The sequence below is a fragment of the Rhinatrema bivittatum genome, chromosome 4, assembly GCF_901001135.1.
Source record: "Rhinatrema bivittatum chromosome 4, aRhiBiv1.1, whole genome shotgun sequence".
Taxonomy (NCBI): Eukaryota; Metazoa; Chordata; class Amphibia; order Gymnophiona; family Rhinatrematidae; genus Rhinatrema; species Rhinatrema bivittatum.
In genome coordinates, this window is record NC_042618.1 from 52491811 (window position 1) to 52515969 (window position 24159).

The 24159-nt window shown below is 41.3% G+C and overlaps 1 protein-coding gene across 3 annotated transcripts in view; it reads right to left on the minus strand.

Moving 5' to 3' along the window:
• Positions 1-24159, minus strand: part of SYNE2 (spectrin repeat containing nuclear envelope protein 2) — a 799865-nt gene that overhangs the window by 147973 nt on the left and 627733 nt on the right. For all 3 annotated transcript variants that reach the window (XM_029598126.1, XM_029598125.1, XM_029598127.1), the window contains exons 87-90: positions 18191-18367; positions 16365-16520; positions 6252-6404; positions 1050-1220 (exon numbers count right to left, since the gene is read on the minus strand). In XM_029598126.1, the coding sequence (XP_029453986.1) occupies positions 1050-1220; positions 6252-6404; positions 16365-16520; positions 18191-18367 (657 nt within the window). The remainder of the gene's footprint in view (positions 1-1049; positions 1221-6251; positions 6405-16364; positions 16521-18190; positions 18368-24159) is intronic.

The window sequence follows — 24159 nt, forward strand, 5'->3', positions numbered from 1 at the left end:
CTTAGAGAGCAATTTTGAAAAGCTTGTAGATGGGTAAACGCATGTTTGAAAAGTGCAAACCCCCCCCTCCCCCCTCCCAATGTGGGTATGTTAATGCGAATGCTTTGTAATTGCATCAAATCATGTGCAAGTTACATGGGCCCTGCCCAGCTGCATTTTCAAAGGGAAACTTCAAAAGGAGTTTTCCTTTGGAAAATGAGCTTGCAGGTATTTTGAAAATTGCCCCTTTACTGACCAGATGGAAGAGTCTGTCCTGGACAGTTGGTCATTAAATGGCAGGAAATGTTCTGTTTGAGGGGAAATGGAATTGATTTAAAAAAAAGCTATAGCCTAAAATTAAAACCATATATTTTCTGTGATAGAGCTAATCACAACAAATCATAACGCCTTGCATCAAACCCCCATCTACGGAGGAATTTTTAGAATCTGTGCGGACCTCTTTGAGGAGCTTCCCTTTAAAAATTTGGGGTTGGCAGGTGCGAAGCCAGCACTGTTGATTGCTCATGGTACTTCAAAGTGAAATGCTCGTGCGTTGTCTGCTGGCTCTGCTCTCCCCATCCCTCCACAGCACAGGGAAAGCTCCTGTACCATCGAGCCTGTGGGGGAGAGGCAATCACCAACAGAGGATTTACCTGGGTAACTGCTTAATTACCCTGGTAAAATCATTTGAAATTTGCCTTCTCCACTATTAAGTCATGCTTTGAAAACATAGTTAAGATGGCCCTTTCTGATATGGATGTTCACAACAAAACAAAATGTGTTTTTTGCTATCATTTAATTGAATTATTTGACAGTTGCAATAGGCTGCAGAATCAAACATGGCCATGAAATAACTCTTCTGTTTAACAATTAATGAACTTTTGATTAACTACACACAGAAAAATATTTTGTATACCATGAAATGTTACATTTTGAAATGGCTGTGTGCATTTTTAATACAGTTTTACTTATACAAATGTTTTGAACTTCTTGTTGCAGTTGTACATATGTATGAACTGAAACTTGTCTGTTTTTCATGTTCTTGGTTCTGTCTGTTGTTGAGACTTTACCTGAAGATTCTTCACGTGGTCTCTCAAAGCTTCCAGCGATAGTAGATTTCGTCTGTAGTGTTCTCTATGGTACACTAATCTGCTGGTCAACTTCTGGACCTTTTCACAGGCTTCCACATAAGAATTCCAGTATTGTAATATTGACTGCAAAAATGACTTTAATTGCATGACCTACAAAGAATACATCAGCTTAAATTATAATTAGATGTTCATTATTAGCTGAGCATAAGATCTGTGGGGTTTTTTGTTTTCAACATTGTCTAAATTAAAACTCACCTGGATGAACACACAATCAATCATCATCAGATCAACTGTGAGCAGTATTTGGCCACTGTTTATGAGAAAGTGTAAACCCTAAAGCAGATGCAGTTAGACACTGTACTGATAGTTTCTTGTGCCTTAAAAATTTGCAGTTAGATAAAAAGTAACAATGTATTGAATTTTAAAATCCTAATTTGCATGCCTTAATTTATTCTCAGTGACAAGTAAAAACACAGTACTTTGAGAACAATGTATTTCATATTTTTGTTCTACATGCAATAGAAATATTTTGGAGCCTATGCAATAAACTTTAGCATGAACATTAAGGCCCTCTTGTGTGCACCAAAATAGTGAACTAAACAAGAAGGTGATCTAGAAGACATTAGTATAAGCAAGAGAGAATGAATGCATTTGGCCAATCATGCATTTGGCCATACTTACCTTTGCCAGAAACACAACATAGCTGATACACTTTTTACCCAAATTCTTACATACATGCACATTCATACCACAAACAGGCCATTTCAAACAAAACAGTGACTCATCACAGAGGCTGTTCAAGCAGCTCTGCATGCTGTATAATCAGGAATCTTTGATTTGAGTTTTTATTTTTCCAGGGAATTTAGCAGTATTTATTACAACAAGAATAAAAATGAAAGAAATCAGTGGAAAAAGTGACATTTTTCCACGAATATTTAATTTTTGTTCTTGTAATAAACACTGATAAATTCCTGGGAAAAATAAAATAAAAACTGTAAATGAAGGTCCCCCGAGTACAAGGCACAGATATTTCATATTGGTGTGAAAACAGAAAGACTCCAAACTTTTGGCATGATTCTCAGGATCACTACTATCATTGCTGGGCTGAGTCTGGCCATTGACAACTGTTGGGATTTAAACACCTGTCCATGACTGTCTTTGATTTGGGGGGGGGGGGGAAGGGGAGCAGCCCCACCCCCTGGCTGGTCACAAAAGCAGGAAGCCTCATTCCAGGTGTGTTCCTCCCACAGGCAAGTGACCAGCCAGTGAGTTCCTCACTCCTTTCCTTCCAAACAGAGCAAGAAATCTTTCACAGGGCATCGGCAGGATAGGGGAGACATGGAGGAAAGGAAGAGAATGACACAGATAGAGGTAACAGAGGAGACACATGGACACACACACACTAGCACTTCAAAAATAAATCTGCCCTCTTTAGATTAGGCAAATGTATTTCCAAGTAATAAGATTCCCGAGGACAAAGGTCTTTTGTCATGATAACATCACTAATGACAGGAAAGACCACTATAGATGTTCAGAGGCTTGAAGTTGATGAGCAGTTAAACTTAAAAGCTTTAAACTGACCAATTGTTTTCATTTGAATGCAGAGCTCATTTCTGTGAGCTTTGAGGCAGTAGCAGACTGTGCAGTGCAGTCATTGCAGTACCTATCCTACAGTATGATCTCAGAGGTGGGCGTGCTCAAACGTTGGTGCGCTTCTGGGTGGCCAGATTATTCCCTGGGTCTACCATTCTCATGCTCACTTCTGCCCCAACTACATCATTTCACTCTTTGAATATCCTTTCTGACACATAAAGACAAATGGTTCTAAACATACACTTATGTCAGTTTATGTTCTCCTGGAGCTATATACTCTCCTTTGACCTCCTCTCCCAGAGTGTAGTAGGTCTCCCATTTTTTCCCTCTGCATTGACAAGCAACCATCATGTACCAGGCTTCCTGTATACCTCTTAGACGTCAGGAGGATTCAAGAGGAAAAGTGAACTGAGCATGATCAGTTTAGTACAGTCATGCTATTCACCTTGGCCTTACCGGTAGAAACATGCTTGCGCTGTTTAGCCATTACATTTTCAGATTTACATGCATGATAACTGTATGTCAGACTATTTCTAACAGCTTTTACAGCAACCTTACTAAATCTTTTACATCATTCTAAGTGGCTTTTTAATGGGCCAGTTGCATGTTTGTGAGAGCCCACACTAAAATTTGTTTTGCATGAGGCGTTTGACAAAGTTCCTCATGAGAGGCTTCTAGGAAAAGTAAAAAGTCATGGGATAGGTGGCGATGTCCTTTCGTGGATTGCAAACTGGCTAAAAGACAGGAAACAGAGAGTAGGATTAAATGGGCAATTTTCTCAGTGGAAGGGAGTGGACAGTGGAGTGCCTCAGGGATCTGTATTGGGACCCTTACTGTTCAATATATTTATAAATGATCTGGAAAGAAATACGACGAGTGAGATAATCAAATTTGCAGATGACACAAAATTGTTCAGAGTAGTTAAATCACAAGCAGATTGTGATAAATTGCAGGAAGACCTTGTGAGACTGGAAAATTGGGCATCCAAATGGCAGATGAAATTTAATGTGGATAAGTGCAAGGTGATGCATATAGGGAAAAATAACCCATGCTATAATTACATGATGTTGGGTTCCATATTAGGTGCTACAACCCAAGAAAGAGATCTAGGTGTCATAGTGGATAACACATTGAAATCGTCGGTTCAGTGTGCTGCGGCAGTCAAAAAAGCAAACAGAATGTTGGGAATTATTAGAAAAGGAATGATGAATAAAACGGAAAAAGTCATAATGCCTCTGTATCGCTCCATGGTGAGACTGCACCTTGAATACTGTGTACAATTCTGGTCGCCGCATCTCAAAAAAGATATAATTGCGATGGAGAAGGTACAGAGAAGGGCTACCAAAATGATAAGGGGAATGGAACAACTCCCCTATGAGGAAAGACTAAAGAGGTTAGGACTTTTTAGCTTGGAGAAGAGACGACTGAGGGGGGATAGATAGAGGTGTTTAAATCATGAGAGGTCTAGAACGGGTAGATGTGAATCGGTTATTTACTCTTTCGGATAGTAGAAAGACTAGGGGACACTCCATGAAGTTAGCATGGGGCACATTTAAAACTAATTGGAGAAAGTTCTTTTTTACTCAACGCACAATTAAACTCTGGAATTTGTTGCCAGAGAATGTGGTTCGTGCAGTTAGTATAGCTGTGTTTAAAAAAGGATTGGATAAGTTCTTGGAGGAGAAGTCCATTACCTGCTATTAAGTTCACTTAGAGAATAGCCACTGCCATTAGCAATGGTTACATGGAATGGACTTAGTTTTTGGGTACTTGCCAGGTTCTTGTGGCCTGGATTGGCCACTGTTGAAAACGGGATGCTGGGCTTGATGGACCCTTGGTCTGACCCAGTATGGCATTTTCTTATGTGTGGGGGACAGACAAAGACAATTTGTTTTATTATTGTTTCTCATAAATTATAACAATAACATGAATCTTGGAATATATATTTTTAATATAAATTTAAGGTTTTCATGAGAGAGGTTGTGTCGTGAAACATTTTATTTATGTATATATTTAAGGAAACATACATAAATTGTCGAAATATGTTTCGTTCGTTTAACCTTTAACCTCTGGTTTACTAGTAGACTGAATTACCGTGTCGTGAAATTATGTTTGTCTAAAAAGTGTGTCACCAACATGAAAAGTTTGGAAAGCTCTGCCTTAGGGAATAGCCACTGCTATTAATTGAATCAGTAGCATGGGATCTTCTTAGTGTTTGGGTAATTGCCAGGTTCTTGTGGCCTGGTTTGGCCTCTGTTGGAAACAGGATGCTGGGCTTGATGGACCCTTGGTCTGACCCAGCATGGCAATTTCTTATGTTCTTATGAGCTTTATTACAGAGGCCCCCTTGATCTAGTCTAGAACCTACCTGATTTTATGTCTTGACTTCTTCCTATTAACATCACTAATGTCCTGTGGTTTATGATCATGAAACATTCTGAAGACTACATATTTTTCTAGAACTGAACTTCCTTGCAGAGAACATTCCTTGTACAAGCTATTCCAAATGATTAACTAGTGTAGCTAGATTCTTATGACATGACACATGACATGGATTAACTATGCCACCTTCTGGAGAATTCGGGCAAAAGAAAATATAAAGTTTGGAAAGAATCAGAATGTAGAGCAAATGCCACAAAGCAGGCTTAACTTCAACTACACTGTACATTACGGAGTTGCCATGGGTGGTTCAGATGTCCAGGTGTAATTTTCAGAACAATGTAGCGTACGTGCAAATGTAATGCCATTAATACCTCTTAACCTGTATCAAATATTAAAGCTTTTTTGGGTACGAGTGTTTCCATAGCTTTTTAAACATTTTCTACCAACTTGGACTTAGTCAAAAACAGATTAATCCATTTGCATAGATTTTTGAAAATGTTTTTGAAGCCTTCACATGTCTTGTTAGTGCCCACACAGCCTCTGTTATCACCTATCGATATTAGAAATGTTTTGCCTAACGCACTCAATCTTTTTTTCATAATAATCCTATTTCTTTTTAATAAATGGAAAGTCCTGCATGCCCCCCTGGGAAAGACATAGTCGTTGCATTACATATTGCATACTACCCATGAGAGGAAAATGATGTCTGTCTGCTGCTGAAGTTTAAACCAAGGAAATCTTTCAGATGGAGAACTAGCAGCAGCTGCAAGTGTCTGTCTGCAGGCTGTAGCACCCAACAGAAGTCCCAGTTTCTGTTACGATGATGTGAGTATTCTGAAAGAAGGACTCTTATATCTGAGTCCCCTGCTACAGACTTGCACTTAAGTCTAAACCTGGGCTGGAATTTGGACGCTATTGTGTCTTTCTGAATTTTTTTTTTTATTTACATTAAATTTGCATTTCCTATATTTTTCTTTCCAACATAAATTTAGGACCAAGTATCAATATCAATTCATGCATGATGGAAACTTTCAAAAGATTTTACCTGGGTAACTAAGCAATTATCCAGGTAAAAACTGGGGGTGAGAAATGCGCTCTCCCTGCCATTGCAGATAAACCTCATACACAATGCCATTACTTCTGAGAAACCTGAATCCCCCGAGGAAGGTTATAAACTTGGCTGAAGAGGAGAAATTCAGGAGGTACCTTTTCGGTGACATCTTTCCATTTTTCATGCAGATCCTTGACTTTAGCTGCAATATCTTGTGATGCTTCTTTGGTATCATTCTCCCAATTTGGGAAATTTTGTTTCAGCTCCTCGACAGCGCTGGATTTAAGTGAGAGTTGTTTTTCCAGATCCTTTGCAGAGAGGAGAAAAAAAAGATTTTGTTTTATGCCAGTGAGTGTACTGAAAAATAGGTACACATTTTCTTCCTTTGAGTTTGATCAATATTCTGACTATGACCAGATATTTGACCACCATGTTTTCACAGGAAGAATCTACCCACAAACAATCGTAAGAATATAAAACATGACTTCCCAGAGACAATTATTCTTTAGGGACAATATCTACTAATTTTTTTTAAATTTTGAATAGATTTATTGAGGATTAATTATGAATACAGCAAAAACAAAATGTTATATAATACAACAATGAATCTGTAATGCAGCAAAAGATCCTAAACATAAGATGCAATGTCTGGAAAATGAAGTGTTAAGAAAGAGTAGACTTACATTAAACAAACCTATACAAAGCCAGGTAAAGATAGCAGGAGTCAACCTCAAGTAGAGGAGTAGCCTAGTGGATAGAGCAGTGGGCTACGAATCAGGAGACCAGGGTTCAAGTCCCACTGTTGCTCCTTGTGACTTAAGGCAAGTCACTTTACCCTCCATTGCCTCAGGTACAAACTTAGATTGAGGATAGGGAAATACCTACAGTACCTGAATGCAATCTGCTTTGAACTGCTGAAAAAAGTATGAAAATCGGAATAAATAAAAATATAAAAATAAAGTAGTTACTCTTGAACCTATACTGCCTTATGTATGTATGAGAATGGATAAATGTAACAAAAAGTACTAAGAGATTGCTTATCTGGATTCTCTATAGTAGAGAACATGGGCCCACTCTGGAGTAAAATGGATCCCTAATTTGAAAGGTGACAGTTTCCGTCGCATGCACTTGTCAGAGCAATCGCAGACCTCCAGTGAAAAGCTACTTTTCTTCTAATATCCAATAGTTTATTTCTAACCAAACTTTACTCCTTTTCTTGCAGCAAGGAAAAGGGGCCCCAGTTTGTAAGCCCAAAAGAACAGCAAGAGGATTTGACAGAAAACGGATTCCTGTCGCATAAATCCTCAAAACAAATGTCCTTTCAATATGTCTGTAATCTTAGGACATCTCCACCAGACATGGAAGATAGTTCCCCTTCCCCTGTAGTCTCGCCAACATCTATCATGGCCCATAAAGCCCATTTTCTATAATTTCTCAGGCTTATAAAACCAGGGATATAACAATTTATATCCTTTTCCTGAGTGATTTATGCAGACAGAATTCCCTTTACTAATTCCATGAAAGATTTTTAACCAATCCTTTTCCAAGATCCTCCAACAACATTTTTTCCAATGAGCTTTCATTCTTTTTTGGAGGATCCTTCTGGATTAACACTAGCAGGTGATAGATTTTAGCAACAAAGTTCTTACCCTAATATAGATCTGAAGTATCTGCATGAACTCCTTCCCATCTGAAGGTTTAGTAAGCAACCCTTTTAGTTGTAAGTACAGAAACCCTGGAATTCAAACTACTCCCTCTCCCTTTTTAATTTGGTAAATAGATAAAAACTCTCTCTCAAACATGTGTCCTATGGTATGAAAATCCAGGTCATACCAAACTTAAAAATTTCTTCTAGCGAAGTGCCCTGGAAATTCGTGGGAGTAACTTGCTGATGCGGTTGTTAATACCCTTAACCAATAAGCCTTAAACTTGTGATGCAACTCCAACATTGCTCTTTGCTTCAATGACAAGAAGCAACCAACAAGGGCCCTGACTTTGATGGTTTGGGAAACTAAGTATGGGGGTAACTTGTATAGCATGGCAGATGCCATCCCCTGATGCTTCCATTATGGGGGAGACCCATATGGCAAGGCTGATGTTACCATAAGCTTGCTGGGCAGACTGGGTGGACCGTTTGGTCCCTCTCTGCTGTCATTTCTACATAAGGGCAAGGATGGAAGATAATCCCTTACTGTCTAGTAATTTATGCCAGGTCTCAGATACAGTTCCTATATAAGGGCGCTGTCCCCATCTCCTTGCCTGGTTTTTTATGGATACCCAAGTGTATCTGTTGTACATAGCCCACCCTTTTTCTAAATCTACCCAATGCTTGTCCCTTGTTCTCTTCCACTAAGCAACGAGCTTTTAAAGTGAACTGCTTTTTTGTAAAGCCAAAATTTTGGGAGGCCCAGTCCTCCAGAAAAGGACACTACCGTTAAAGTTGTCCTAGGCTTTTTGTGTAGCCAAATGAATTTTAAGTGAAAAAAGACGAGACTGGTATCATAATAGGTAACATTTCCAAAAGAAATACAATTCTGGGTAGATTATTCATTTTAATAGTAGCTATTTTTCCAAGCCAGGAAATAGAGTAGGCAGCCCAAATAGCTACAACCCGCCTTTCTTGCTTCAGAAGGGGAATAAAATGAGCTAGTACAGTCTAGCTAAGTTGTTTGTTATGTAATTCCCCAGGTATTTAATAGCATCATGGGACCATTTAAAAGGAAATCTCTTAATTATTTCTGTTTGGGTCACACTACTGGAATTAACCAGACAAATAGCAGGATTTAAAATCCCATTAGTTCAACTAACCCAGACTTGGCTGGGTCAATCCAGGCTGGTGGTGTTCCAGAGTAGGGCCTGTTAGATATCTTGCTTGATAAACACTGTGCCTGGCTGAAAACGAGCCATAGCAAGAGCACAAGCCCTGCTATGCTCCTTCCCCTGTAAGTGCCGATTAAATGTGCTGCCATTTGCCTTTGTTTTTTTTGTTTTGTTTTTTTTTAAACTTAACAAGAGCAGAGGAATGGAAGCCTCCCTGCTATGGGACCTGAGGCAGCGAGAAACTCAGGGGTCACACTAGGTAAAGAAGGGGAAGTGACTGGACTACCAGTATCACCCCATGAAGCCAGGCTGATGGTCACCAGGAAAAGTAGGTCCCAGGCTGAATTCTCAAGGTGAAACTCCCTCCTGGGACCCAGTAAGAGCTATGAGACAAATCTGTCTCACTTTGTCACAAAGTTTGATTTCCCTTTTTTTTTAAAAATTGAATAAACAATACTTGCTTGATCCTGTAATCAACCCAGAGGGAAGAAGAGCAAAGAAATCACCACAGAGAAAGAAAGGTAGATAATGCTAGGGAACCGCAGGTTCAACTGCCTGCATCTGCTGGAGACAGAGAAATACTGAAGGGACGCAAGGTGAGCACTGTCCTGATATAGGATACCCTTTCAGTTTTTCTCTGTTTCCATCTGCTGGACAGGAGGCTCAACCCACTGTCTGGACTGATCCAGGTACAAACAGGGAATGCCTAATTCGTAATAAACGAATGCACATCTGACTGGTATACAATTTCCTCAGGTGTATCACAAGGATCTGCCCTTTCTGCCACTCCCTTTAACATTTATTTGCTACCTTTGTGTCACATATTAACAATCTAGGCATCCAATTCAAGATCTATGCAGATAATATTCAGTTTTTCATTCCTTACACTGCATCATGGCCCAATACCCTCTCAACTGTATGCATATACATTAAAACAATTAATAGTTGGCTCTCTCATAAATCACCTTAAACTCAATACCACAAAGACTGAAATCCTTCACCTATCTTCTATTCCTCAATCTGCATCTAGTCCTCCAACACAATTCAACTTAGATGGTAACTTAATTCCAATAGTGTCCAAAGCACAAAACCTAAGTGTTATGCTGGACTCTAGGTTATCCATGTCACATCACATTTCTAATATTGTAAAGAATGCCTTCTTTAAACTTCATATTTTGAAATGTCTTCGTCCTCTTTTATACCCTAATGACTTTCGCACAATTTTACAATCCTTAATCTTTAGAGGTCTTGACTATTTTAATGCACTCTTGATTGGACTACACGATAACGCCATCTGTCCCCTACAATTAGCGTAAAATTCTGCAGCTCGCATTCTTATGGGTACTTCACACAGAGACCATATTTCTCCTGTATTATATTCTCTACACTGGTTACCGGTTCATTACAGAAGATATAAAATCCTCTCCATCATATATAACCTGATTCATGACTATACTTCTAGTCTATACTTCTATTGGCTTTGCTCTCAATTCCGAATCTACCAAGCCAATAAATCTACGATCCATGCATAAAAATTTACCACAAGTTCCCACAATCAGAGTTGCCAGGCTAGATATCACCAGAAGACGTGCCTTTTCCATTGCTGGCCCCCAAATCTGGAATGCAATTCCTGATAACTTGAGGCAGATTACCAACCACAAAGATTTTAAAAAGAACCTTAAAACCTTTGGGGCGGATTTTAAGAGCCCTGCTCGCCGGTGAGCCTATTTTACATAGGCCTACCGGCGCGCGCAGAGCCCCGGGACTCGCGTAAGTCCCGGGGTTTGGCGAGGGGGGGCGGGCCCGAACCGCGCGGCGTTTTCGGGGCGTGTCGGGAGCGTTCCGGGGGCGGGGCCCGGGGGCAGGGCTGCGCCCTCCGGACCCGCACCCAGGTCGCGTCCCGGCGCGCTAGCGGCCCGCTGGCGCGCGGGGATTTACGTCTCCCTCCGGGAGGCGTAAATCCCCCGACAAAGGTAAGGGGGGGGTTTAGACAGGGCCGGGCGGGTGGGTTAGGTAGGGGAAGGGAGGGGAAGGTGAGGGGTGGGCAAAAGAAAGTTCCCTCCGAGGCCGCTCCGATTTCGGTGCGGCCCCGGAGGGAACAGGGGTAGGCTGCGCGGCTCGGCGCACGCAAGGCTATCAATTCCGTATAGCCGGCGCGCGCCGATCCAGGATTTTAGCGGCTACGCGCGTATCTACTAAAATCCCGCGTACTTTTGCTTGCGCCTGATGCGCCAGCAAAAGTACGCCTATTCGTGCGGTCTGAAAATCTACCCCTTTCTTTTTAGGAGTGCTTTTGAAACTACCTCTACATCTTAAACTTGGCCTCTAATATATCTATGTCAGCACTTAGGAAAAGAAGTACCTCCCCTTTACTATCTCAATCGGACACAGTGGGGTAGATTTTCAAATAGCGCGAATTGGCCTACTTTTGCTGGCGCATCAGGCGCAAGCAAAAGTAAGCTGGATTTTAGTAGATACGCGCGGAGCCGCGCGTATCTGCTAAAAACCTGGATCGGCGCGCGCAAGGCTATTGATTTTGTATAGCCGGCGCGCACCGAGCCGCGCAGCCTACCCCCGTTCCCTCCGAGGCCACTCCGAAATCGGAGCGGCCTCGGAGGGAACTTCCTTTTGCCCTCCCCTCACCTTCCCCTCCCTTCCCCTACCTAACCCACCCGCCTGGCCCTGTCTAAGCCCCCCCTTACCTTTGTCGGGGGATTTACGCCTCCCTCTGGGAGGCGTAAATCCCCGCGCGCCAGCGGGCCTCTTGCGCGCCGGGACGCGACCTGGGGACGGGTACGGAGGGCGCGGCCACGCCCCCGGACCGCCCCGGGCCGTGGCCACGCCCCCGTACCCGCCCCCAAAACGCTGCCGACACGCCCCGAAAACGCTGCTGCGCTCGGTCCCGCCCCCCGACACGCCCCCCTCCGAAAACCCCGGGACTTACGCGAGTCCCGGGGCTCTGCGCGCGCCGGTAGGCCTATGTAAAATAGGCTCACCGGCACGCAGGGCCCTGCTCGCCTAAATCCGCCCGGATTTGGGCGGATTTAGGCGAGCAGGGCTCTGAAAATCCGCCCCAGTGTCTTCCACCTTGTTTTGATTAGTCTGTCAAAAGTCCAAGCTCGCTGTATTTTCACAGATTTTGTTTTTAATGTTACTTTTATTTTAATTATGTATGTTAAACCACTATGATCACCAAATAATGTAATGGCAGCATATTAAAAATTTTAAATAAATAAATAGTCCACTTAACTTTTTATTTCTTTTGATAAGAATAGGTTGATAAACCGACAATCTCCAATTGGCTAGTTGATTGCATCTCCTTCTGTTATGCCCAGGTGGGACTGTATCTTGGGGGTCATGTCAAGGCTCATTCTATCAGAGTCATGGTAACATCGGTGGCCCACTTGCGGAGCAGTTCCCAAGGAGGAGATCTGCAAGGCTGCGAAGTGGAGTTCTCTCCACACATTCACATCCCATTGCTGTCTGGATAGGGATGGCCGATGTGACAGTAGGTTCAGTCAGTCCTCAGGAACCTGTTTGAGGTGTAGAACCCAACTCTCCCAACCTTGGGCCTGTTGTTTGGGTTCAGGCTGTTTCCCTCTCTGTTACTAACAACACCGGTGGTGTTATGCCCGTTGGCACCTGGTTAGGTGACTGTTGATTCCTTCCTGTGTTCGGGAGTAGCCTGTAGCTAGGGATTCAACCATATGTGAGGACTACCATCCTGCTTGTCCTTTGAGAAAGTAGGGTTGCTGACTTGTAACAGGTGTTCTCCAAGGACAGCAGGATGTTAGTCCTCACAAAACCTGCTTCCATCCTGCGGAGTGTGTTTTATTGTAATTCTATGTTATGAAACTGAAGAGGGACCCTGAGTGAATGTGTGGTATAGGGCATGCTGGGCATGCTCAGTGTGCCTAGTTAAAGTTTCTAGAAACTTTGACAGATGGTTTCCATGTTGGGTGCCATCTGATGATGTCACCTGTATGTGAGGACTAACATCCTGCTGCCTTGGAGAATACCTGTTACAGATAAGCAACTCTCAGGAGGATGTACAGAAAAGCAGTATTTTCTGGTTTTCTGTACAACTTTTGGGTGTGCTCAGCACATTTTATTTTTTGCATTGTGAATGATTCCCTAATAGCCCCATCAACATGCATTTGCATGTGATGAGCGCTATTAGTTTCGCCGCAAGTTGGACTGTATGATGCACCAATGATGCACCAATATGAATTATAATAGCCATGTACAGGCTAAATTCTGTCAGACCTCAGACGCTGTTACAGCAAGAGAAGGAATTTTACCCAGGTGAATTTTAAATTGCATTGCATCAGTGGAAAATGAAGAGGCCTTGTCCTAATAGAGTGAAGGATGCCTTATCAGATGTGCTTGTTAACAATTCCTGTGCAAATAAAGCAAAGTGCAGAAGGTTATGAAGATCCCCAACTTTGTAAGGAAGAAGGGAGAGCAGCCTGAGACAATGCTAACATTCTGACACACAGCTTGGCATACAGACGTAGAAGTTCTTCCCCCCCCCCCCAAAGGAATGGGAAGGGGGAAAAGGACTTGCAATGGGAGGGGGGAAAAAGACCTGTAATGTGGCAAGATATCCTCCACCCTCCACAAGGCTATGCATGAGCTTATGCATATTTATCAGCTGGGAAGTATAAGACAGGGAGGCAAGAAAGAAAAAAAAAAGGAAGGAAAGAAAAGAGAAAGAAAGGAACGGACCCCTTGGGAGAGGAGCAGGGAGGTAAGCAACGGACCCCCCCTGAAGTAAAAAAGGTACAAACCCTGAATGCAAACCCTGGGAGAAAACCCAGAGGGCGAGAACCTGTGCTGAGGGTGCCCTGGAAGCGAAAGGGGGGTGGGGGGGGGGCCCAGAGGCAAACCAACCCTCCCTGCTATCAAGGGTTGGTGTGACCAGGTGATCAGAAAGAAGAGACGCAGGCCCAGGTGCGGGGAGTGACACAGATTCATAGAAGAGGAAGGGTGAGAGCCAGCCCAGACAGTCGGCAAGCACCAGAGCCAGAAGCACAGCCTCCTTCCTGCACAGCCTGCCCGCTCGGCCGGCACCAAGCCCAGGAAGCAAGCCTCTCCCCTGCACACCTTCCCCAGGTCTCCAGCCGGAACAGAGGAATTGCCTGAACGTTGGAATCAGGGGTAAGCAAGTTAGCCACAAGCATTAATAGCATATACAGGCTAAAGTTTACGGGATGTCTGTTACCACCCATGATGCAGAACTTTCTTTAGGGAAAACTGGTGCTTAGTGGCCAGGACATAAGAGATAAGAATTGTTGTTATTTTCTAAATGCTATGTCCTGCCAAATCTGATAAATACAAGTCTATTTCTGAGGAGAATACACATTGTCTTTTCCCTGACTTAGGATCACAAGTAAGGTGGGAGGGCAACTGGCAGTGTCTTGTAACAAAGAGATCCCTGCACCCCTAAACCTGCCTACAGGACACGCATTATGGAGGCGCTAATCCCCTTATTGCATAAGGGGATTAGGTAGCATCTGCACAATCCACGTCCAACAGTGGGTTAAACAGTGTGCTTGGCTGAGCACACTGTATTGCATTGGCCCCTTCTTTTGTAAAGTAATTTTAGAGAGGGGTTCAGGGATGTTAGGGAGTGCACAGGCTGGCAGGGTCCATTTTTAAACATATTGGGTGGGGTACTGGATTCAGGGCATAGGATCACGCTTCACTTTTTTCTTTTTATCCAGCCACATGTCACTAGATGGTAACAGTCAAAAAGTAGTTGGTTAGGTTTGAAGCTATCCAGCTAAAGGCAGCTGGATAACTTTATTGAGGGATATTCAGTGGGACATTTCAATGGACAAATGTGGCTTTGGAAAGTAATTCTGGAAATAGTCTTGGAATTTGGTCAGCATATACTTTTTAGATGAGGAACAAAGAAAATTATAAACAATTGCCTTATAGTATCTGTGTCAGGGAATGCTACTGGCCAGATTTAATAATTTTGCATGCATGTTGCAAAAGAAATTGCACAAAACCATGCTATAGCCGAACTGCAAGAAAAATACTTCATCCCAGTTTTATTCCACTTTAAAATAATTCTCAAAACTGCACTCTCTCCTCCTTCTCCCCTCCATAAACACAAAGAGCTCATAAAATATCTGCAGTTCATTTTGCACAGTTTGGAAATTGCACTTGTTTAAGCCTAAGTTTAAATTTCCCAATCAATGAAAGTGAGATGTGCAAGCAGAAAGCCTGCACAAATGGCATTATGGACTTTTGTCTAAGGCTTAAATCTGACTTCGGAGAAGAACTAGATAGATAGCCACAGCAAAGGATAAAGCAAGCACAAACTCACTAGCTGTTGCTAAAATTTCAGCAAAACTGAGAATCCCTGTTGCTCCAGGTTTGAATGAATAACTTTGGGAAAGTGATGTTTCTAGATGTCCCTGCCTTTCACTCAGGGCCAAGCACTCTCGCAGTACACACTGAAGCCTGTGCTGTCAAATGCATTGGAATAAAGCTCTAAATCCCTGCTAGAGATGGGTGAGGAATTAATCCAATAACTTTATATCCCCCCTCACAGTGGCTTGGTCACCCTTCTATGATGGCGAATGCTGTGGGCCCCAGATATGGCTGCCAGCATTTTGTGAAGGAAATACTTATCCCATTGGAATTACACAGTTCAAGTTGCTGATGAGGGACTGCATGTGAGCCAAGGTCACCATTTTGGCAGAGTACGTTCACCTAACCAACCTCTTCTATTTTAGCAAAATGTTCTGTTGTAGTCTTGACACCATCTCTCCTGAGCAGAGTTCTATCCCCAAGGAAGTTAAACTCTGGTAGGACCTTCACTTTTTTCATGGGTCAGGAGTATGCCAAAATTAGGTGCCACGGATTGGAAACCTTGCATGAGATATTAGCAGGAGCATGAAGCCTCAGGCACAATGAACAAGATGTCATCAAGGTAGTGGATGATGCCCATGACTTTAGCAGTAAACCAATGCATGAGAATCAACAGCCCACTGGCATGCATTTATCAAAATAAAACTGATCCTGAAATTGGAACCTGAGACCGAGAAGCAATTTGGATGCACCAGGAACAGGCAATCAAGATGCTGATTCTATATCTGAATTAGTTGTCAGCATGCTGAGCTTACACTCCCCTACTAAAGTAAACGTGCCAGTGGCACAGAATAGTAGTCAGACCTCGACTATATCTTTACTTTTGCAAATTTATTTTAGTTGTGCCAAACCCAATCCTCAAAATCACAATCCCGCTGTCGCTCCTTGTGACCTTGGGCAAGTCACTTTACCCTACATTGCCTCAGGTACAAAAACTTAGATTGTAAGCCCTCTGGGGATAGAGAAATACCTACAGTACCTGAATGTAAACCGGTGTGATATCTCAATTGAGATGAATGTCGGTATATAAAAATAATAAATAAATAAATAAATAAAAATGTTACCTCACACTCCACTAATGCTTTCTGAGCTGAAATCAGACTTGATGACTTTTCAAGTGTTTTCAGTTTGTCTCCTTGAGCATCAAACCAGCTGCTTAAAGTTTGCACTTTATTTTCTTTTTCTGTGACATTTTCCAGCATTTGTTCCAAATCTTGTATCTATAATTGATAGGAATTAAAAAAAATAAAGTAAATATATTACAATGTCAAAGACATAAAACCAATTTAGATAAATAAATATGCAAAATGTCAGTAAAAGGAGAGAAAAGAAACATTAATACAAAATAAATATTTAGTGTAAAAAAAATAATTTACACCATTACAATTTATGTGAAAAAAATCTTCAGAGGGATAGCCATGTTAGTTTGGTGTAGCAAAAATGGCAAGAGGCGGGTGGCACCTTATAGACTAACCAATTTATTGAGGCAAAAGATTTTGAGGACAGAATCCACTTCGTCAAATGCATCTGATGAAGTGGACTCTGTCCGCGAAAGCTCCTGCTTTAACAGACTGGTTAATCTATAAGGTGCCACTTGCCTCTGGTCAATGGATATGACGATATTTGTCCATCTATTATACAATCAGTTTTTCTTATGATGTGCAATAGCAAACTACCATATCGGCCCAGATATAAGCCAGCCCCCTTGAGGCCAATATTCAGCTGCTGAGTGGCCGGATAACCATATCTGGTTAACTAGCAGGGTATATTCTGCAGCGCTGTTGCACCACTGAATATACTTGGCTTTCTTAAAAAAATTAGCTGCGTATGTTTATGTGGTAACTTTAGAAAAGCCCTATGGCACGACCAGAGTTAGCTGCATAAGTTAAGCAGTGAACTCCGGCCCTCCCCAAAATGCCACTCGCCCATCCCCAGAAAGCCACATCCGGCTTTTAATATCGCCGGTTAGCCATTTAGACGGATAGCTTTTCAGTTATCTGTCTGGGTTTTGAATATCGACCTCCTTATATTTAGGCTAGTCTGAGAGAAAAAAACAATGTGGCCAGCAATTAGACTCCTCCTCAGCCCAAGTGTGATTCTTTGAATTCTTCCTCTGCCCAGGCTGAGCTGACACTACTAGCTCCTTCTCTGCCGGAGCTGGGAAGGACACTGCCACTGCCCCTTTCTCTAGATTAGTCAGTGCTGAAATTATAAGACAAGGTTTTGGAAACAATTAAAAAATCCCTTCTTATATTCGGGCCAAATGGTATTTACCTACAATGATATAAAGATTACAGTATTATAAAATAATCTGCATAAACAAAACATTAAAAATACATATATATTCAGTTTATACAATGTAACTTACAATAACATTTTAATGATCATTGGGGCTGATATTTAAAGATTGCTGAGCACTTCAATTTAGGGAACCTGTTTATGTGCTTAGTTTTAGTTGATTTTAGACACCTACATTTTGGGCTGAAAATAGGTCCCTAACTTTAATTACAGGTGTCTAAAACCATGGCCCCTAAATTTAGTCGGCTAATACTCCACCTAAGTTAGTTGCCAAGTGCTGGAAATCAGTGCTGAACACCTAACTTCACTCCCCTGAACCGGATCTGCCCCTAATTCGGCCCATTTTTAAGGTGCCTAAATTTAATCACTGGGCGGTGAAGATTTTTTATTTAGAAATAGAGTTCCAAGTACTGAAATGGCTTATTGTTTAGTTCTGCCCCCCCCCCCCCCCCCCCCCCGGAATTTGGAAATACAAAGCTTTTTCTTCAGTTCCAGTTTCCTCCTATTAGAAGTTTAGGGGTTTGCAAGACATTATCGAAATGCTATAGCCAGACTTACTATAAATAAAACAGATATCACTGGTCATCATTACCTTCTTGTTCAGTGATCCTTGTAGTCTGTGCCACTGCAGGTTCAGGGTGCCGAGAAGTTCAGCAAAATCTGTTCTGTCATAGCGATTGCTTTCTATATCACACACACTTAGCTGCAATAATGACTGATTGACAAAATCCACTATCCATTGTCTATGGTTCATATTTCTTCTGTGTTCCTGCAAAACAATTCACAGAGAATTAGGCTTGATTTTATAAGCAATCATTTCACTAGAATCAGAAATAAAGTTTAATAAAATGCTATAATTTAATGTACTTATACAATAAACAACTCCCTGCAGCAAACTAGGGTACCAGAGTGTCAACATTTGCACCGTGCTTCCCAAATAAACTATAGTTGCAGCCCCTAGTTTCGTGCATCAGCTCACGGGTAGATTCTGCAGCAATTTAGTAACACATTTGCAAAGATTTGCATATTAAACAATGTAAACTATTTTACATTATAACAGCAAAGTCATTTTCTAACATTTCTTATATTGGATGAGGGGAAGGGCAAATTAGGTTCTTACCTGTTAATTTTCTTTCTTCAAGTCCTACCAGACCAATCCAGACAAACAGGTTTTGCTCAACTTCCAGCAAATGGAGACAGAGAACAACTAGATTGTTGAACGTCCCTATTTAGGGACCTGTGCAGCCAGTTGCAATGAAAAATCTCTCCCTTCCTCCACAGATCAGAACACTAAACATATAAACCGTAATGAAAACTAGTCAGCTGAGTGCAACATTTCTGCAGAAACAGGCTTAAAGATAACCAGGCTGGTTCCTAAACTGGTCTGTTAAGAACCACATTTTTTCTTCTTTTTCATCCCACCAGACCACTCCAAACAAATTGGATGTACCCAAGCAATCCTCACACCAGGTGGGAGCCTGACAAACTTGCTTTCAAAACCCCCACCCAAAGGCAGCAGTGTCTCAAGCATGGACATCCAAGTGCTAAAGTCTGGTAAAAGAATACAAGAAAGCCCACATTGCTGCCTTGCATATCTCCTCTGGTGGAACCAAATGATGTTCTGCCCAAGAAGCCACTTGTACACTTGTAGCATGAACCTGGAGTCCTTTAGAAATCACAAGCCCCTCAAATATATAGGCCAGTCCAATCGCCTGTCTGATTCACCTAGCTATAGTGGCTTCGGTCGCAGCTTCACTTTTCTTTTGATCATAAAAACTGGAACAGATGATCCAACTTCCTAAATGCATTTGTCAACTTCAAATACCAGAGCAGAATCCTCTGCACATAGATGAATGTCCTTGAAGTGAGTTGTCCTGTACTCTCTGAAAGTTGGTAGAAAGAATGCCTAACGCAAGTGAAACCGTGACACAACCTTTTGTAGCAATGATGGGTCAGACCACAGGTACAATATCAAAGACAGCCCTCGTTCAACAAAGTTAATAAAGGTTCCCTGCATGAGAGGGCCTGAAGCTATGATACGCTCATAGCCAAAAAGATCACTAGCAAAACCACCATCTTGATCATAAGGTTCTTACTCAAAGCCTTCCCGATAGGCTCGAATAGTGCCCGGCTGCAGACCACTGGACAAAACACTTGCAAGGCTTTCCTTATAGTCCTTGTCTCCAGATGGTTTATCAGCCATTTAGCCTCCAAGATGTTTCAGAGACCCTAGACTGCCCTTTCCTGTATCAGGGAAAAAGTTCTTTTTCCTGGTCTTGAACCGGGATCTGCTGGGTCTGGGGTGCTGTGCACAGAGCCAAGGGATGGCTCAGAGAAAGCCAACTTCAATCTAAAGATAGCCTACACTATGGCCCTACTCCTGAGGATCTGGATTGTCCTCAGGAGACTCAAAAGGAGTGCTGGACACCTTCCAGGTGTTCCCAGCATTTAGATAGCATGGAGGCTAAAGAAAGGTGTGGCGTCCCAGAGGAGACTTGTGAGTTCTTGCTGCCATTATGTGCTAATGTCATACAGTACTGTGATGTTTGAAAGTCTTGTCTCTATCATATGTGAGAAGTTATTGGAAAGAAACTACCGTGCAAAGACCGAGACTGATATCTGGACTGAAATTAAGCCTATCTGCATTCTTAATAAAACCTCTATTGCAACATATAGTAAATCCTGTGTGCATGTGCTGAAGAGGTCTTTCAGTGGGCTCTCCATTTATTTATTTATTTTTAATTTTTATATACCGGAATTCCTGTATGCAATACAAATCAATCCGGTTTACAAGTAACGAAAAGGTTGCCCTGGTCTGGGAGGTTAGACCTGGGTTTTTTTTACATAGAACATTGAACTCATATTGGTATTCCTTGTTACTATAATCCAGGGAGGAGGCTCCGCTCCATCCACTTCCTCAAGCTCTTTTCCTTTAGCCACCATGCTACGCTGCTCCTGGCTTCGCCCTTTAGAAGCAATCTCACCTCATAATTTAATTTAATTTACTATTTCTATTCCGCCTTTCGCAGCTGGTCAACTGCTTCAAAATGGTGTGGTACAATAGATCACATTATAGGTATTACTTTACAATAGGTACATTGCCGTGAGATACATTGAGTGGAATGTCCAAACCAATAGTTGTGGAATATTTATACCAATGATTGCATAACAATGAGAAATGCATCATTTTGATAATGTTTGTTTTTTGACAGCTATGCCTTTTGTTGCTGTGTTGTAGGCTATGAAAAGTTGAGACAATTTCCTGAGCGTTTGCATTCTGTCAAAGTAAAACAAAAGGGCTCCTTCTGTAGTCCAGGGTACATAATGCTAGTTTGGCTATTGATGTATGTGGTGTAGGAAAGAACACTGGTAGTATTATTTCTTGATTTAAATTGAATTGAGACACTACTTTCGGAAGAATTGTCAGGGGATTTCTGAGGCGTATCTGTTTTTGAATATCTGGGCATAGGTAACCAATGCCTGTAGCTCACTTGCTCTTCTGGCTGATGTGACTGCTATTAGAAATAAGGTTTTCTATGCCAAGAACTTCATATCTGCATTAGCCACAGGTTCAAATGGTGGTTTCATAAACTGTGCCAACACAATATTTAAATCCCATTGAGGTGCAGGTTCTTTTAGTGATGGTCTAAGGTTATGCGATCCTTTCATGAATCTAGACACTAATGGTTGCTGAGAGATTGATTTTCCCTCAATTATGTTGCGATAAGCTACTATTGTGCTCAAATGCACTCTGATGGAATTTGTTTTTAGTCCAGAGTCTATAAAGAGAAGTATTGGAGTATCTTCAAAGTTGAACATGTGAAAGGGTGTTATCCTTAATTTCTGCACTAGTTTGTGAAGCTTTACCATTTGAAACCGTAGGACTTTTTGTGGAAAGTTTTCTGGATGCCATTAGAATTTAATTTATTCTTTATTGTAAATGTAGCTGCATGATCATGTTGCTTTTAACATCCATGCTGTCAATACTAGAATCTGGAACGTCCATTCCCTCAAATTGATAGATTCGGAATTATTGGTAACTTTATAGATGCATTTGCCACCAGTCTGATCAACCAAGGGAACTAACTGAAGAGGCCAACAGGGTACTATTAAGATCATTATTCCTTTGACCTTCCTTAAGTTCAGAATTGTCTTTCTTATTAACGGTATTGGTGGAAAAGTATATCCTGTCTCCTTTTTCCATGGAATTAGAAAGGCATCCTTCGCTACTGCATCTTGTGATGGCCTTTTCAAACAATACTTTTGTAGTTTGTCTATGCCCAATGTGCCCCAAGTTGTGAAAAGGTTTTGTAGTATGAGATTGAGTGACCATTCATGTGGTTGTAACTAATGGCTCAATCTGTCAGCTATTACATTGTTTTTTTTCCTGGTAGGTACACTACTGAAACTGGCATTTTCCCTTTGGTTGCCTAGGACCATATGCCCATGGACTTTCTGCAGAGTAGATAGGATCCTGTTCCTCCCTGCTTGTTTATATAGAACATGGCAACTTTATTGTCCTTTTGCATCTGTATGGTTTTGTTCTTCAGCCAAGGCTTGAATGTTCTTAGAACACTGAAAATTGCTCTCAGCTCTAGAAGACTGATATGAAGAATAGATTTTTCTTTTAACCATTCTCCTTGTGTACAGATGTCATTAAGATGTGCTTCTCATCCATGATGAGATGTGTCCATTGTCACTACAGATTATATTATTGGCTGGTGGAAGTTCTGTCCACATAACAGGTTTCTTTTGCTTGTCAATTATAAGAATTAATTTTTTTACTTCATTGTTTAGGTGGATCTTGTAGCTTAATGGTTGAATGAGATGATTCTACTTGCTTTTTAGATGCCATTGCGCTTATCTCATTTGTAGTCATGCTAATGGTGTTGCATGCAATGTTGATACCATATGACCAAGCAGTTTCATGTATTTGGTTGTTATTAATTTCTTTGCTTTCAATCCCTGTGCTAAGCTGATTAATTTGTTTGCTCTCTTCTATGGAAGATATCTTTTCACTTTGATGATATTCAAGTTCGTCCTATGAACTCCAGATGCTGTTTTGGTTTGAAGATTTTTCTTAATTTATGAGGAATCCTAGGTATTGCACTGTCTTTATCAATAGGATTGAGTCTTTGATGGGATATTCATATGATATACTTGATATTAGCCAGTCATCTACATATGGAAACACTATAATGTGTTCTGTTTCTTAGGTGAGCTACTACCACTGCTAGACATTTGGTGAATACTCTGGGTGCTACCATGAGACCAAAAGGCATCATCCTGTACTGGTAATATTGATCTTCTAGGGTGAACCTTAGGTACTTCTGATGAGCACTATTGATTGGAATGTAGGCATAGGCATTTTTTAGGTCCCAGATTCTCCTTCATAGGAGTGGTAATATGGTACCCTATAGAATTCATCTTGAACTTCTCTTTTTTAGAGAGGTATTTAAGAATAAGATCTAGTACTGGGTGAAGATCTCCTGTTTTGGGGGGAGGGGGGACAGGAATTACCTAGAATAAAAACATTTTTTCTTTTGAGATGGAGGAACTAGTTGTATTGCCTTTTTCTGAAGAAGTGATATCAACTCCCTTTGTAGTATGGATAACTGATCTATTGGATGTTAATGATAAATCAGAGGATTTGAAAGTAGCACATTTTCAAAGTTTAAAAAATATCCTTACTTTATTTTCAAATCCCATGTGTCCATTATTGGATTCCAACACTTTTTGAAAAATTGAACTCTTCCCCCTACTTCCAGGTCTGGAAATGGTATTTCTTGGATACTGGTTCAGAGTCAAAAGGCGGAGTGGATCTCAGTGGAGACTGGTTTGCCTGTGTTGAGATCTATTATGATTGTTGCGTCTGGATTGCTGTTGCTAATTATGTTGTCACATTAAGTGTTGCTGCAGTATAATTATAACTCCTTCTCTGTGAGTAGAAGGATGATCTTCAATATGGTTTTGGTGTTATTGATGACTTTTGATGGGAAGAAGTGAGAGACTGAAGAGCGATATTCCGGTTCTTTATTGCTTCAACTGTGTCTTTTACTTTATCGCCAAATAAACTATTGCTTGCACAGAGTGTATCTGCCAGTTTTTCATGGACAAAATCCCTGAGGCCTGATATCCTTAATCATGCCAGTCTTCTAGCTGCAATGGCTATTGCAGATACCTTTGTAGTAGTATCAAGAAAGACAGAGTGTGTGTTTTGCACAATCCTTTGTGTCTGCAATGATTTCATTGTAAGGTTGCTACTCTTCGTCTGGCAGGTTGTTGGATCTTTCCTGTAATTTTTCAAGGTTATTATAGAGGAACATTCGTATCTGATGGTCACCAATTCTGGCCTGCAAGATAACACTTTGATATATCCTTTTCTCAATAGTATCAAGAATCCTTGGATCTTTGTTTAGGAGTTTGAATATGTCTGTCTTCTTGGCTTTTTTCATTGTGGACTTCCATGTTGATAGAGTCATATGGGAGTTGCATTATTTCATGCTCTGGCCATTTTTTAATTCTTTATTTAACAATATTTTTTGCTACAGGTGGTCCGGT